The 16,037-nt window shown below is 55.4% G+C and overlaps 1 protein-coding gene across 1 annotated transcript; it reads right to left on the minus strand.

The window, feature by feature from the left end:
• Positions 1 to 4,170: 4,170 nt before the first annotated feature.
• Positions 4,171 to 8,078, minus strand: LOC122392347 (uncharacterized protein K02A2.6-like). Its single transcript, XM_043387124.1, has 2 exons — positions 4,361 to 8,078; positions 4,171 to 4,190 (listed from the first exon to the last, which is right to left on the minus strand). Exons 1-2 carry the CDS (start codon positions 8,076 to 8,078, stop codon positions 4,171 to 4,173), a joined length of 3,738 nt encoding a protein of 1,245 aa, XP_043243059.1.
• Positions 8,079 to 16,037: the final 7,959 nt, after the last annotated feature.

A 16,037-nucleotide genomic window follows, 5' to 3' on the forward strand; every position in this document is an offset into this window, starting at 1 on the left:
TTCTCATCCCGTTCAATACAATTAGATTTTAACAGCTCTCTCGTGACTCACGTATTTTACTCATCACATCCATGTCACGCTGAGCGTGTCTGTATATTATACGATAGAATAGTCAATATTGCATCGTAACATTTAGATTCCCTGACTCTTTAACCAATTTAACCAGGGATGCGGAGCCGTGGAAATTTCAAACGGCTCCGGCTCCGGCTCCGGCTCCGGCTCCGGAGAAAAAATCGGCTCCGGCTCCGGCTCCGGCTCCGGGTGAAATGTTATGGCGGCTCCGGCTCCGGCTCCGAGTAAAATGGTCCGGCTCCGGCGGCTCCGGCTCCGACTCAGTACCTACATCCCCTATGCAATCAATTAAATACGAGTGGAAGAAAAATTGGATTGGTTATACGCGCTACCTACTCTTGCCATGACCGGCTCACCGCGTCCGGCCGCGCAAACGCACCTCGGAGAGAACTGGCAGAACAAAGGACTAGGAAGCGATGGCATTGTAAACGCAGTCGCCGCGAATCGGAGTTCACTGAACCATCGTAAGCTGACACCCATCTCGGCTGCATTGGGGGGTGGAGGGGTGGGGGGGAAGAGACGGTGCTGGGAGTCGCAGTCCACTGCACTGGCTTCAAAACAATGGCCGTCACCTGATGACCGGTCCTCATGTTCTGGGGATGCAGTAGACGTGGGGGGGGGGGGGGGAGAGGAGCAGACAGAAAGTTGATTGCGTACTGTGGGATACTGGGGATATTCGACTTTTTCATTCACTTGATGACCCATGACGTACTATTGGTCTCACTCTCAAGATAAGGGCCCAGGCGACCTGTAGTTTTGATGCGGTAAATACCCTTACCCTCGCCACAACTCGGGCCGAGTGCACCCCTCCTCCCAGCCAGCGCCACCCCCACTCGCATTGTGGCGAGGGTGTGAGGGCATTCACCGCATCAAATCTACAGGTCGCCTGGGCACTTATATTGAGACCAATAGTACGATATGTTTTACTGCCTTGTACTGTCAAACCGAACTAGGTCAATTATTTTCTTCCTCTTCAAAAAATAAAAAGGAGCCGGAGTCGCCCCCTTTTTTGGCGGCTCCGGCTCCGGCTCCGGCTCCGGGCTATATTGTTTCACGGCTCCGGCTCCGGCTCCGGCTCCGGGCAAAATATGCCGGCTCCGGCGGCTCCGGCTCCGACTCCGGCTCCGGCTCCGCATCCCTGAATTTAACGTAACGAAACCTCTGCCCATTCTACAATTATATTGCACTTCCGTGGTCTTTTAGATTTTACTATGACCACAATCCCTTGGCACTCAAATAATCTCTTCTTATTTTGGGCAATGGACACGAGGGCATCTATACGCATCTTTAATGCACTATCAACGTCTTTCGCCGTTGACTGACTACTACACCATCCGGATATCTCGTCACTATCGACCGGCATCAGCCAGTCACCGTGGCATGCCGCCACGTGTGACCATTGCCAACGCTGTCAACACTATGCCATCTCTATGTGACACTTCATTGTTAATCTTCAAGTTCATTATCAACAAGTTCTTCTAATTGCATATTTGTGTACTGTTTCCAAGACTTTGTTTTGAACCATTGCTGAAGCAGCACATCACAAAGCTGCCATTTACCTATATTGTAAGCCTGATTGGCTACATTACAACTTGTATGTATGTATGTGTACTGTTTGTGACAAGTGTATGAAAGTATATTTGTATGTGTGTAAGCTTACAAAATCTTGTTTCACTTCTCAGGCCACCGACCAAAATACGAGTTCTGCACGGTGTTATGCTGCCAACCTCCATGAGTCACAACGGACCGTCATACACATGCACCCAATAGACCGAGCTCCAGGCCTCCGCCGCCAGCCACACTGAGAAACACTCAAGCCTATCCATGGTTCTCGGAGACCATGCAGGGGTCGTTCTGGTCTTGTATGAGAGCCTCAATTGGGGAGAACTTTGTTTACAGTTGTTGGTCTCCAGTTTGGTAAAGTTCTCAGGTTTTTCCCGTAACGTTCTCGAGTGAGAATGGTGTGCTATCTTGAACGAGAACTTTGCCCGGATAAGGTACTCTTATACTGCGGGATGATCTCCCATGAGAACCTTTACCAGGTCATGAGATCATAAACGAACACAATTCCCGCTCATAATATGATCCTGTATGGTCTCCGAGAACTTTACAACTTAAGAGCGCCGGCTTTCCTGGCACGGCATTCGCGCTCACGACCCATTCCCCCCCCCCCCCCCCTCTCCCCTCCCTGTAGAGCGCCAGCTTTTCATGGCACAGCATCCGCGTTCTCGATCCTTCCCATTCCCTCCATGCACAAACAAGGTAAAGAACAGGCATGTATGTATATTGATTGTGTCAGATGTCAAAAAACTCACTCTGGAACAGAACATGCGACGCAGTCATTCGATGCGAACATTTTGTTTCAAAAGCTGCCCAAACACTTTCGCTTGCCGCCCTGTTTGTACCGACCGGCGTGCTGAGTTTCAACTGTGTCGTTTAGCAAGAGACCATAATATCTCCCGGTGCACGACAGCTCAGTCCCTTTACTTTACTTTTAACACGGAATGCAGGTAAGTGCAAAAATGCATGTCAAGCGGCGTTCCCCACGGTCCACAGACTGTGCGAACGATGTACAATTCAAACACTGTTAAGTACAGGCACGTACAATAGTTACACAGGCACAGACATTAAAAAGTTAACACAGGTAAAATGTATGGGCTGGCATGTGAACACTACCGACGGCAGTCCATGTGAGACCGAAGTCTAGCCATAGGAGCGGCGGAGGCGACGACAGCCGGTTGGCCGCTCTAGACAGTTTGCGCAGCTGGTAGCTGCATCTGGCTGGGGAGGAGCTACTCCAGCATGGCAGCCTGCTGACTGCTGAACCATGAGCGCCATCATACGCTCCAGCTGCTCGTTGTCTCCCATCACCGGTACGAGCGATCCGACACGACGGTGTTAACTTATGTGCGTCTATGAATCGGTGTCGCGCACAGGGTCAATCTCACTCGCGTACTGGCCACGCATATTATCGATTACACCACTATTTCACTATTTCACTGTGGCCGGACCGTCTCGGCGAACACGCCTCACCTCACCTCGCGGCACTCAGCTGTGTTGACACTGTTGTAACGTGAGTTCTTTATTCACAACCAAAGCCGCATAGCGTTAAACTTCCCAGAGCGCCAAACACCGATCGCTCCTGAAGCAACCGCACTCCGCGCGGGCCGGCGGCCGACTCTCTCGAACCCCGCGTCTGCGCGCCGGCGCCGCCAGTGGCGTCGCCAGGCCCCCGGGCAGGGGGGAGCAAGTGGCGTCGCCAGGCCCCCGGGCAGGGGGGAGCAGCTCGCGACACCACACCCTGCCGCCCTTAAAAAGAAACACATTCACTTTAATCTGCCGCCCTTAAAACTGAACACATTCACTTTAACCTGCCGCCCTTAAAACGGAACACACTCACTTTAAGCTGCCGCCCTTAAACGGAACACTTTTAAACCGGAACGTGGAAACAAACACATTACGCGCCGGAACGTGGAAACAAACACATTTTAAACCTCGGCGATCAGTCGCCTCGGGCACCTCCGGCGCCGAGCGGAACGGCGTTGCGAGGGGCCCTCAGTGTCCCCGCCGCCCCTTCCGCCGCCGTCACCGACATCACCGCCACCGCCGGTGTGACTGTAGCCGCTGAGGTCACCGGTATCACCGCCGCCGCCGGGGTCACCGGCACTACCGCCGCCGCTGACGGCATCACCGCCGCCGCTGAGGTCACCGGCACTACTGCCGCCGCCGGGGTCACCGGCACGGCCGTCGCCGCCGGGGTCACCGGCATCACCGCCGCCGCCGCGGTCACCGGCACGGCCGTCGCCGCCGGGGTCACCGGCATCACCGCCGCCGCCGAGATCACCGGCACGGCCGAGGCCGACTGCTCCCCGGTCACAGGCCTGACCGGCGACGCCGGCGGGGCTGCCGTCACCGAGGCCATTGGCGCGATCGTCTCCGACAGGGCGCCCGGCGCTGCCGCCGGCGCCACCAGCCCGGTCACCGCCGGTCGCCGCTCTGACGTCACCACGGGTCGCCGCTCGGACACTACCGCCCGTGGTCGCTCTGACGTCACCGCCGGTCGTCGCTCTGACGTCACCGCCGGCGCTGTTCCCTGGGTCAGCCGCCGCCGCCAACAGCTGGTCAACGTGGCGCGACCAGATTACGTGTCCAACATCCACTTCATACGACACGGGACCAGGGCGGGCGACCACCGTGCCGCGGACCCACTTCTGACGACCGTCATACGAGCGGGCCCACACTGTAGCTCCCACGGCGAATTCCCTGCTCCGTCCGCCGGCCGTCTCACGCTGCCGGTCCCGAGCCGCCTGCAGAGCTGTCTCGGCGCTCGGAACCATGAGGTTCATCCGAGTTCGTAGGTTCCGACCGAACAGCATCTCGGCGGGAGTCCGTCCAGTCGCGGCGTGGGGCGTCACTCTGTACGCCAGGAGCGCGCGTGACAGAGAGAGGTCCACTCCCCCACCGGCCGCCGCGCAGACTCGGAGCGCGTTCTTGACGGTGCCGACTGCTCTCTCCGCCAGTCCGTTTGACGAGGGGTGGTGCGGCGCGACACGAGTGTGACGAATGCCGTTTGACCGCACAAACGCCGCGAACTCCTGACTGGCGAACTGCGGGCCGTTGTCGGTCACCAGTTGCACTGGCAGTCCCAGACGGGCGAAAATATCGCGCATCACGGCCACCGTCCGGGCCGCCGTCGTCGTCTTCATCGGCACAGCTTCGATCCATTTTGTGTAGCTGTCGACCATTATCAAAAAGGAATGGCCCAGCATCGGCCCAGCAAAGTCGGCGTGCACCCGCTGCCACGGGCCGTCCGTCGGCTCCCACGGGTGCCGTGTCGCCTGCGGCGGCTCAGCTCGCTTTGAGACGCACGCCTGACACCCGCGAGCCAGCGCCTCCAGCTCAGCATCGAGTCCCGGCCACCACACAAAGCGCCTCGCCAGCTGCTTCATGCGAGTGCAGCCGAAGTGACCCTCATGCAGCTCCCGCTTGACGGTGTCGCGCAGGTTGCTCGGGATGACGACTCGGCCGCCCCAGAGCAGACAGTCGGCCTCGGTCGTCAGCTCCTCTCGGCGATTCTTGAAGGGAGCCAGGTCGGGGTCCACCACCGCCGGCCAGCCCGATCGCACCGCCGCCAGAGCGCGGGCGAGCACCGGGTCTCGGCGCGTGGCCACTGCTATCTGCTGCGCGGTCAGACACGGCCCCTGTTCGGCGATGAACATTACGCCGCCTCCGCCGTACGCCGCCTCCTCTTCTGCCGACAGCCGGTTCTCCGCCTCGTCCGGCACCGACAGACGGGACATCGTGTCCGCCAGCCTCATGTCCTCCGTCCGGCGCAGCTCGATCTTGTACTGGTACGCCGCGAGCTGCAGCGCATACCTTTGCATGCGAGCCGCCGCCAGAGAGGGCAGCTCACGGTCCGGGTTCAGGATCCTGGAGAGCGTCCTGTTGTCGACCACCAGGGTGAACGGCCGACCAAACAGGAACTGGTGGAACCGCCGCACTCCGAACGAGACGGCTGCGGCTTCCCTCTCCACCTGGGCGTACTTCCTCTCCGTCGGAGTGAGCGTTCGGGAGGCGTACTGTACCGGCCTCTCGAGCCCCTCGGGCGTCACTTGCATCAGAGCCGCTCCGACGCCTGTCGCACTGGCGTCCGTGACGAGCCGCAGCGGCAGCACGGGGTCGTACCGCATCAGGACCGGCGCCGTGGACAGCATGTCCTTCACACGGCGCACTGCCGCGGCGCACTCCGCCGTCCATGCCCATTTGACGCCCGTCTTCAGTAGCGCGTAGAGCGGCGCTAGCACGGTAGACAGGTTGGGCAGCAGCCGCTGATAATAGCTGACTGACCCGATCAGAGATCGCAGCTCCTGCACGTTCCGAGGGTCAGGTGCTGCTGTGACGGCCGCCATCTTCTCTTGCACTGGGCGCAGACCCGCCTCAGACAGTCGCCAACCGAGATACACCACTTCTCGGACTCCGAACTGGCACTTTTCTTTCTTGAGGCGGACGCCGTTGTCCTTCAGCCGCTCCAGCACCCGGTCCAGCCTGTCCATCAGCTCACGGTCGCTGTCGGCGCCGATCAGCACGTCGTCCAGGTAACAGACGACTCCTGGAAGACCATCCAGCACCTGGTCCATGATCGCCTGGAACTGCGCTCCACAGGTGCTGATCCCGTACGGGAGACGGTTCATCCGCATCGCACCACGGTGTGTGGTCACGGTGGTCATCTCTCGGCTCTCTTCGTCCAGCTCGCACTGGAGATAGGCGTTCCTGCAGTCCAGCTTGCAGAACTTTTTCCCTCGGATGCTGGCGAATAGCTCCTCCGGTGTGCGCATCGGATACTTCAGAGGCTGCAGCTGCGGGTTCACCGTGATCCGATAGTCCGCGCACAGCCGCACGCCGTCCTTCTTGGGGATGGGTACGAGCGGCGTACCCCATCCGGAGAAGTGTCCAGGAGGCACCTTCTCGGCGATCCCTTGCTCCTCCCAACGGTCCAGTTCGCGGTCCACCGCCTCCTGCAGGGCGAACGGCACCGGACGCGCCCGTCGGTACACCGGCTTGGCGTCCGACTTCAGCCGCAGTCCCACCTTGATCGGGATGCGTCCCAGCTCCTCGTTGAAGACCGCCGAGTGCCTCTCCAGCACGCCTTCGGGCGTCCGCGCCGGCTGCACGCGGCATACCCGAGCCGGTGACGTCATCAGACCAAGCGCTTGCAGCCATTCGCGTCCCATCAGCGGGCGGTGGGGTCCAAACCCGGTCACCACCAGCCGCAGACGGGTCGCGGGTCTTCCTGACGCCGTGACGCTTACCAGCGCCTCCCCTCTCAAGGGAATGGCCTGACCTGTGAACGAGGTCAGGCGCAGGTCACACGGGTCCAGCTGCTGCAGAAGCCCCCGCTGCCGCGCTGTCTCCGCGCTCACCAGCGACACCGGGCTCCCCGTGTCCATGACCATGGCCAGCTGCTGGCCGTTCACCGTCACCGTCTTCATTTCCGGCTCCGCGGCGCTGGCTTCGACTGAGTTCACCAGCCACGCGTCGCCGCCGACTGAGCTCACCAGCCACGCGTCGCCGTCGCCGTCCGTCTGTTCCTCCTCCGCAGCCACCAGCCGCACCCGCCGCTGCGGACATGCCGCCTTCAGGTGCCCGGTGGAGCCGCACTTGAAGCATCGCCGGAGCCTGACCGGGCCGTCACTGCTCTTCCTGTCCGGCGTGCCAGCCTGACCTCGTGCGCCGGTCGTTCCTACGCGCCCGCCGCTGGCCGCTCGGCCAGCCGGACGGTGGCTGTCGCGTACACGGTGACTGTCGCGTGCACGCAGCACAGCTCCGGCCGCTGGACAGTCGCGCTGCCAATGACCAGCAGCACCGCAGCGGAAGCAGGTTCCGAGCCGTGACTGGGGCGACCTCACGGCATTGACGGCTCCCTCGGCGTCTGCTGCCGGTGCCTCGGCCAAACGCGTGCCGCCCAGCTGAGCACCGAGCTGCTCCATATCGCGGTGCGCGCGTGCCGTCTGCCGTACCTCGGTCAGGGTCAAACCGTCGCCCTTCGAGGCGGCCAGCTTTACCAGCTTGGCCCGCAGATCGGCTCGGCTCCCCAGCACGCACCGATCGCGCAGTTCCCGGTCCACTTCAGTGGCTGCATAGCCGCAGCGCACTACCTGCGCTCGCAGGCGACCCAGGAACCTCTCCAGGTCTTCTTCAGGCTCCATCTGCATCCCGTGGAACAGAGAGCGCTCTGCCACCGCGTTCCTGACCGGAGACAGGTAGGCCGTCAGCTTCCCCGTGAGCCGCTCGAAGCTGTCGGCCGTCTCGCTCGTCTCCTCCGGCAGCGTCTCGCTGAGGTCGGCAACGTCCGGCCCGACTAGGTGCAACAGCACCGCACACTTCCGGTCGGCCTCCTGGATCCCGACCGCACACAGGTAACGCTCGACACCGCGCAACCATCGGCCGAAGTCGTCGCCCTGCCGAAACGGCTCCACCGCCGGAATCGACAGTCCCGTGCTGTTCATCTTGATCGAGGGCTGCGCTGCACTGCCCCGATCGCTCAAAACCCCGACCGCCGCCGCGAACTCCGGCCGTCACCGCGTATCCCGGTCTACTCGACGCACCCGGCCGTCACCGCACTCCGCTCCTCTCTTCCCACTCTGCCGCACTCTGCCGCCGCCACGGCCGCCGCAACGGTTTCCCGCGCTTTCCCGAGCGGGGGAGTCACGTGACCGTGACGCCACAGTCACGTCACCGAGCGGTGAGTCTCGGCCAATCACACGCGTCGTGCCCGTCTGACGTCACCACCGGCCGGTCCAATCACAGCGCAGCCCGCCAACGCCAGCGCCGCCGTCCGCTGCGCAACATGGCTGCCACCACGATCGGCCATCGGGCAAAAAAACCGGCACGCCGCACGCGTATCGCCGCCGGGCGACGGGCAAACCAACGAACACATGCAGCAGCGAAAAAAAAAAACTATGCACTAAGCCGCACTAAGCATTTCAATTTAGCAACCGTTTCGCTCCGCATCTTACCGTCCGTCCTCAGTGCCCACTCGCTCGCGCCCGAATCCCGGCCATCACCACCGCGCGACTCACAGTCACAACTGACGTCTGGCATGTCCGCTGCATGTCATCCTTGTCGCCAGGATGTTGTAACGTGAGTTCTTTATTCACAACCAAAGCCGCATAGCGTTAAACTTCCCAGAGCGCCAAACACCGATCGCTCCTGCAGCAACCGCACTCCGCGCGGGCCGGCGGCCGACTCTCTCGAACCCCGCGTCTGCGCGCCGGCGCCGCCAGTGGCGTCGCCAGGCCCCCGGGCAGGGGGGAGCAAGTGGCGTCGCCAGGCCCCCGGGCAGGGGGGAGCAGCTCGCGACACCACAGACACCAGCGCCGCTCGGACGATACTGACCCTCGGCCGCTCGGCCCGGCCCGGCCGGTCAAGGTCGTTCAAGGTCACGGCTGTCAAGGCGCGACACGCGTGACCCAGGGCCAGGACACAACAGGGACATTTTGGCGTTGTGCCCGATGAGTTGCCTCACTTCGGTGTCCAACATTGAGAGCATCGTCTCTACGGCTTCTTGCTCTGAAAGGGAGAGTAAGACAAATATTAGAGAAACGGCAGAAACGCTTAATTTCTGAGCCATATCCTCAAAGCACACGAATTGGTATTTAAGCAGATTTTGCTAACACTGGCAAACAGATGGCAATCGCAACCTATATCCCAAAAATGGGCCATGGCACACAGATTTTGCCACCTCCCAAAGTAAGTAATTACCTTTGCTGTGGTTACTTTCAAGCTGTTAAGTGCACACAAAGAATACAGAAAACAAACTCACCATGAGACGTTCGCGCTGTGCGCCAGACACCAACTCGCGAAAGGAACAACCACGCTGCCGGCAGCCTTCGCAGTGCTTTCGAGAAAGGAAGGAGTAAGGACCGGAAGCACTGAGGCATTATAGAGATGTTCCTTAGGGATATCCATTTGAATTGGTTTGAACTGTTAAAATCGATAAACATCGTGTCATATAGTAAGGCTCTTTTTCATTAAAAATTATTTCTTCTACTGAAAAATACATGTTTTATTTTTATCAATAATTGCTATTTTCCTAAGCGAAAATGGAATCGCAGCACCTCAAACTGCTCTACTCTTAACACAGCGCCACCTACGCCTTTAGTTTCCTTCTGTGCTGACATCTGTCGTCAAAACACGTCAGCTGCGAGAACTATAAGGAAAAAAGTGAGAAGTTTACCATCCTTTCTGACCGAATGACTGCTGGTTCGAATCTCACCGCAGACCGACTGTTTGCGTTACACGGGTAGCTAGACAACTTCCAGTACTAAACTATCTCGGTCAAGACCAAATCCACTCCTGAAACCGAAGTGGAGACCATGCACAGTTCTCGGGAAAGACCAATTCCTCAAAGCGGCAAAATGGAAACCATCGAAGGTACTCAGGTGAGTACTATCAGTATAAGTTCTAAAATGTGTTTCTCAGTGCACGGGCCCAGGCCGGCAGCGGAGACGTCGAGATTCAGCGAGTCGAGATCTGGTAAGTACATACCACGTCTTCAAAACGACCCTGGCGCCACGCCCACGATATCCACACGGGCGTGGTTCACTCATCGCCGAACAAGACGGGTCGTCTACTGCCTCTGGCGCCGCAACACACGCATCCTATCGTGTGCGGCCAGGCTGAACAGAAGAGGATCACCAGCAACATGATCCAGTACCAGCGACATCGACTCGGGACGTCTGCTACATCTCTGCTCGCACTTCGCCTCAACGAGGTTCGTGCTCTGCCTCAACTAGCTCTGGCCTGCCAAAACTAGAGTCCAGCGGAAAGGACCACATCAAGAGATCCCACCACACAAAGGGACATCAATCGCAGGCTGGCCAGAGGCTGCAACCGTCAGAGACCTGAATCTTCAAGTGCAAGATATTTGAGTAGCAGACTGCGCACAAAGACGTCCATCTCGGTCATGTGTTGTTATTTTGACGCCTCCTGTTGTCGGCTCATGGGGGAGGGTAAGATAATGTCGTAGCGAACCTGGGTTCAGCCTTGCTAACGCGTGCGACGCCGTTCTCAGGGCACAGTCTCTGTCAAACGAAGAGCTATTTCTAACGAGCTCGCTTGGCAGGGACCAAGCCCCCCATGAGGCGGCGCAGCTAACGTTACGGGCTGACCTCACATTTTTGCGTTCGTGTTGGCACCACAACTGGTATAAAACTGTGACGTGTTACAAAAATACAGGCAGTGCTTCGGATCGGCTCTTTGAAGGAGGACGGAGCACTGCTCCTGAATAGAGGTAAGGGGGCCGCTCCCCTCGCTACAACAATATGTATAGTGCCGCTATTTTGACTTCCTTTTAGCTCCTGTGACGTCATCTTTGACCTGACCTGAAAATGACCTCACTAAAAATTATAGACCTTATCCGTGTGTACCCTTTACCGTTTACTGCTTGTCGCTATCTTGCTTTATTCTCGAGATCTCGCTGTCGCTCCCGCTCGTAATAACGGACAGGTCATAAAAATGACCTGACCTGAGGTCAACGCAGGGCGATAACCACTTTTTTATTATCGCATATGAATGACAATCGATAAGGCTTTAATCGTCATCAGACAAAATTGCAACTTTCAGTGGGGAAAATATCAAGGTCACTCTTCGAAAAGTTAGGACAAAAGGTCACGTGATCAAAATTTTCAAAAATTGAAACTCCGAGATAGCCAAAATGTTTGTTGGTTGATTGTGAGTTGAACCATATAAAGTTTTTATCGTAAAAAAACAATAGTTTCTGAGTTATAGGCCGCCAAACATAGGGCTGCAGCGCGAATTCCAGGAATTGCCCGGGGCTATATCTCGGAAACCGTTGTTCGAAGAAAAAAATCCTTGCCACAGCTGGCTTCCCCGCCCATCACAACCCCTTACGCCAGTTTTCAACGAAGAATAAAATATGAGGGTGCAAATTTAATTTTTTATTTGTCGATTTGTCGTGGAACGCCCCCCATGACAAATGAATCGAGACTAGAGTTATTTCACTCACTTTTATTAGAAATCGTACAGGTGGGGGCGGCCAATTTACACCACCGGCCAAATTACCCCACTCTCCCCTAGTTAGATCGTATTTCTTTCGATGCGTTGTTGTGAACGGTTCCTTTATGGGAAAAACCGTCAGAATGGACCTTTTCGAAGATTTTTTGGAACATCTTTTGATGATGTTTCTACGACAACGCCGTTATTTGTTGCAGCGCTCCTCTTGACATCAATTCCTCAATCATTATGCTTCTTTCCTGGTGATGCGTCGAATGAACGTCGAATTCAAGTCAACTTTAGAATTTAACCTCATGGTTATCGCATAACTTTTCCGTCACGCTGTACAAACATATTTGCGTGCTTCTTGGTACCATCGCACCGGTCGGGTTTCAAGCGTTCATAACAAAAACAAGAAGAACCTGCAGAATGTCTCAATGTGAAACGGGTGTCCCCTGGTCCTCATCTATGACAGTTCTTACCAAACGTTTGCTGAGTGTTTGGACGGTTTTCCTAAGGACTTCGTCTCCTGCCCTGTTTGTCATGCTCGTCATGTGGCCGTGTGTGTCATGTGATCTCATTCCCATAGGGAGTGTCGTCTGTCGGAGTGTTTCACTCCTCAAATTATAGGTCACCGAGTCTTCCTTCGCCGAACACATTAGTGTCAAATGCCTGCGGGTCGCGCCTCAGTTTGATTGAAATGAATATAAACTAATGGACGGTGAGGCAACCAAAACGAGCTGGTGGTGTTCGTTATTCTGGAATGTGAAAGTTAGTTAATCGGCAAATGTAAACCGGGTGAAGCGTCACATGCAAGCAAACAGCATCTAGTCTAGTCCAGATTTGATTCGAGAATCTGGCTTCCCGGAAATTATAAATACGGCGTGAGTCCGTGACCCAATGTCATGCTGCGAATTTTCAAATTGCCACAGCCGTTTGGTATTGCAGGCCTATTTCGTTGCTTGATCGAAGACGGATTGGGATGGGTCGCCTATCCCGGCTACCGTACGAGCCGGCCTCGCACGCACGCACGGCTCTGACACTGGGCGAATGGATAGAGACAGTCGCTCCGACTCTCACTCAATTGCAGTTGAGTGTGAGTGTGTTACTTCAGTGCAGTTGAGTCTTGATAGCAGTTTGAGTGTGAGTGTTGAGTGTCACTCAATTACAGTTTGAGTGACTCTCACTCAAACTGCACTCAATTGTAGGCTATGCAGCGGTACGCAGCGGCCAGCTCGGATTTTACCCTTCTACGGAAGTATGAAAAGCCATCCCACGGTATGCCTACATTATACATATATAGTTATTATGAAAATACTGACCGGCCGGCCGCCACACCAGCCAGCGTAGCACGGGAACATTGTAAGATATCTTGGGAACGTCTAAATTCAGCCTGCTAAGACAATATTTGTACTTCCCCACGGATCGAAAAACATTGCAGAGGCTGGTAAGGGAGCAGAAGGGAGTGTCATGCATCACGGTTTCTTATCCTGGAAATACCGACCCGTCAAAATATTTGGGCTGAGTTTGGTTGCAGCAGAATCTGCAGCGTAAACGGTAAACACGGACACGGTTCTGTTCGTCAGAGAGAAAGCATTTTCCAAATCCCAAACGGCTAGCGGCTATCAGCTAAAATCTCGCTTTAGCTGTGAATTGTGATTGCAATTATTGCTCGTAGAATAGTGCTTTTTGTAGATGTAAGACATTAACTCGATTCAGTTAAAGAACAGCAAAGCTTCTATGCATGCACGCTGAGCAAACCACGCACTTCCTATACGACCACCGAGATCAAACAGGCCATCCGTCTGGAAGCCGCAGTGTCGGCTGCAGCTTACTGTGGACACGCGTGGTTTATAGCCGTTTTCACGACGGCCATCTGGTACACATTTGGTGTTGATTAGGTGCCGATTTGGTAAAATTAGGTTCAGTGTGTTTCTTAAAACTTAAAAGTTATAAGTTCGGGTTGCACATATGCTTAATGCTTCATTTTTAAAATAATCAGATATCATTTTCGATTAAAGCACTGAAATAAATTCATGATGTGAATGTCTATATTGGGAAAGAGATTTGGTGCATATTTGGTCAAATTCGCCAGATAGCCCGTCGTGAAAACGGCTATTGTCGCTTCACTACAGTGCAGCGTAGAGACGGTCTCGGTTCGAGGAAAGACACACGTCTGCTCACTGCCACTGGCTGGCAGCAAAGTCCTTGGCTCAGGTCAGGGGTCGCGACCGGAACTGACCAATCAGGGGGCCGGGTCGGAACAACTGAGTGCTTCCAATCCGAGAGCGAATCAGAGAGCTGGCGAACCGATCCCGTCTCGACTCCACACCAATTGATACGTCCGCCGGACGTCATTCGTTGGCGATCATTCCTCTAATTCAATAGGCCGTGAACCGCAATGACGAATTAAACCGAACGTCAGTAGGTATCAGGAAAGTGATGACGAATGTATCCGTATCCTACTTCCATTCGCTTTAGCAACTACAGCAACTGCACAGTGCAGGGCCTCGTCTAAGGAATTTTCACTGGGGGGGGGCCAGAGCCTGAAGGAGCCAAACCTAGGGTACCCCCAAATCCTGTTTTCTCACCGGATTTAGACCACTTGTTTTTCATCACAGCCCTGACACCATGCTTTTTTTTAACTAAAGGAAAAAATAATAGGGCATCCGACCCATGGTGTTGAGCGTTTTTGAGTGGCAGTGCCTTGTCTAAGGAATTTACATGCCGAGCCTTATGTCGGGGGCCCACACGCATAGACTGAGCGCTTGACTCTGAGCTCTGCCGAGTTCTGAGGGCTAACACCAGCTTCTGGACCCACGCCGGCCTCTATGGTAGCCCACACTGGCTTTATATGATCCATACCAGGCTTTAAGGATCAAGCTGAGTGGAGACAGTATTTTCCCACTAGGGCCCCCTCAGACGAGTGTAATGCGTACGTATCAACTTGGAAACTGATGGCTTCTCAGGTGGATTCTCCGTAAGTCGTAATCGCCGTGGATCTCCGACACAACCTTAAGGTTGTCAGAGGCTATAAATTAAACAAAAAATGAAGATTTCCCCGTGTAGTAGTGCAATTTGAGGCTCGTTGGGACCCTACAGGCTGGTATTTGGCTGGCATTTGCCCACCGGGACTCCACGCCGACTTCTTTAGATAATCCAGCGACAGACCACCAATCTGCGCCTACGTACGACCACCACGGGATCCTGCTTCATTACGACTAGGAGCTACTCTAGCCGCACACCGGTGACCGTCCAGCCAGAAGCTGGACGCCGCATAGTGAGGACGACGATAGGCAAAAACAAGAGATTGACGCCCCGAGGACAGAAACAACAGATTGATACGTAAAGGAGAATTTTTTGTCGGTAGAGCGTTGGACTCCGCGTGGTGAGGGCATGCGTCCCGGTTATAACAGTCCGGGTTCGAAGCGCGACAGAGTCGCTTGATGTTTATGAGCCTCCTGACGGGTATGGTTGCGGTTGGTGGCAGGCCGTAACCAGTCGAAGTCAGTGAGGGGACCGGCCGTGCGCGGCTATGTGCATACGTAAAACTTTGGGCTCTAAATTCTGCCATAGATCAGGAATTGTGCGATCGGAGGGTAGAGGGCAGGGCCAACGCAACAAGATCTGCTTAGCGGGGGCTCTGTCCTTGTGAATCCTTCCATTCAAAAGGTTCGGACTAAATTTATAAAAAAGAATATCCGAGACACGGAGTTGGGCGCCTGAAAAGACGAAATGTAACGTATTGCTGAGCGAAAAAAAAAAAAATGGTTAAGGTCAGGTAAACAAAATAAACACTTGATAACAGGCCTAAGTAATCGGCTAGGTATCAATGTGCTCACATTGCATCCATGTTTCGTTTACACATTTGCTTTTATGTGCACTGACGCCTCGACCTAAAAATTCGTTTGCCTTTTGGCTATTGCCGGCCCCCCCCAGTAGTGACTTTTTGCCCTGACTGGGGGGGGGGGGGCAGGCCGATGACTGCGGGGGTTTGGCCCCCCCAGTTAACATGTTAGACGGTGCCAAATGACTAACGAGCTCAGTATCAGCTCCAGACCAAGTATTAGCTTATACGTTAGGTGGTTGACCGCGATTCCTGTCTTGTTTATTAGTATGGTACGCTCTAAAGCTTTACACGTTTATCATTGTCCTAAACGTCCAGTGCCCACTGTGTGATATGCCGCAGACGTAGGTATACACTGTAGCGTCTAAATCACATGTTGCATTTCGCACTGCCGGGAATCGGGATAAAAATAAACAGAAAAGAAAGGAAGAGAGAGAGAGGAGAGAGAGAGAGAGAGAGAGAGAGAGAGAGAGAGAGAGAGAGAGAGAGAGAGAGAGAGAGAGAGAGAGAGAGAGAGAGAGAGAGAGAGAGAGAGAGAGAGAGAGAGAGAGAGAGAGAGAGAGAGAGAGAGAGAGAGAGAGAGAGAGAGAGAGAGAGAGAGAGA

The sequence above is a fragment of the Amphibalanus amphitrite genome, unplaced genomic scaffold (assembly GCF_019059575.1).
Source record: "Amphibalanus amphitrite isolate SeventyFive unplaced genomic scaffold, NRLGWU_Aamphi_draft 000483F_arrow, whole genome shotgun sequence".
In the NCBI taxonomy this organism is placed as follows: domain Eukaryota; kingdom Metazoa; phylum Arthropoda; class Thecostraca; order Balanomorpha; family Balanidae; genus Amphibalanus; species Amphibalanus amphitrite.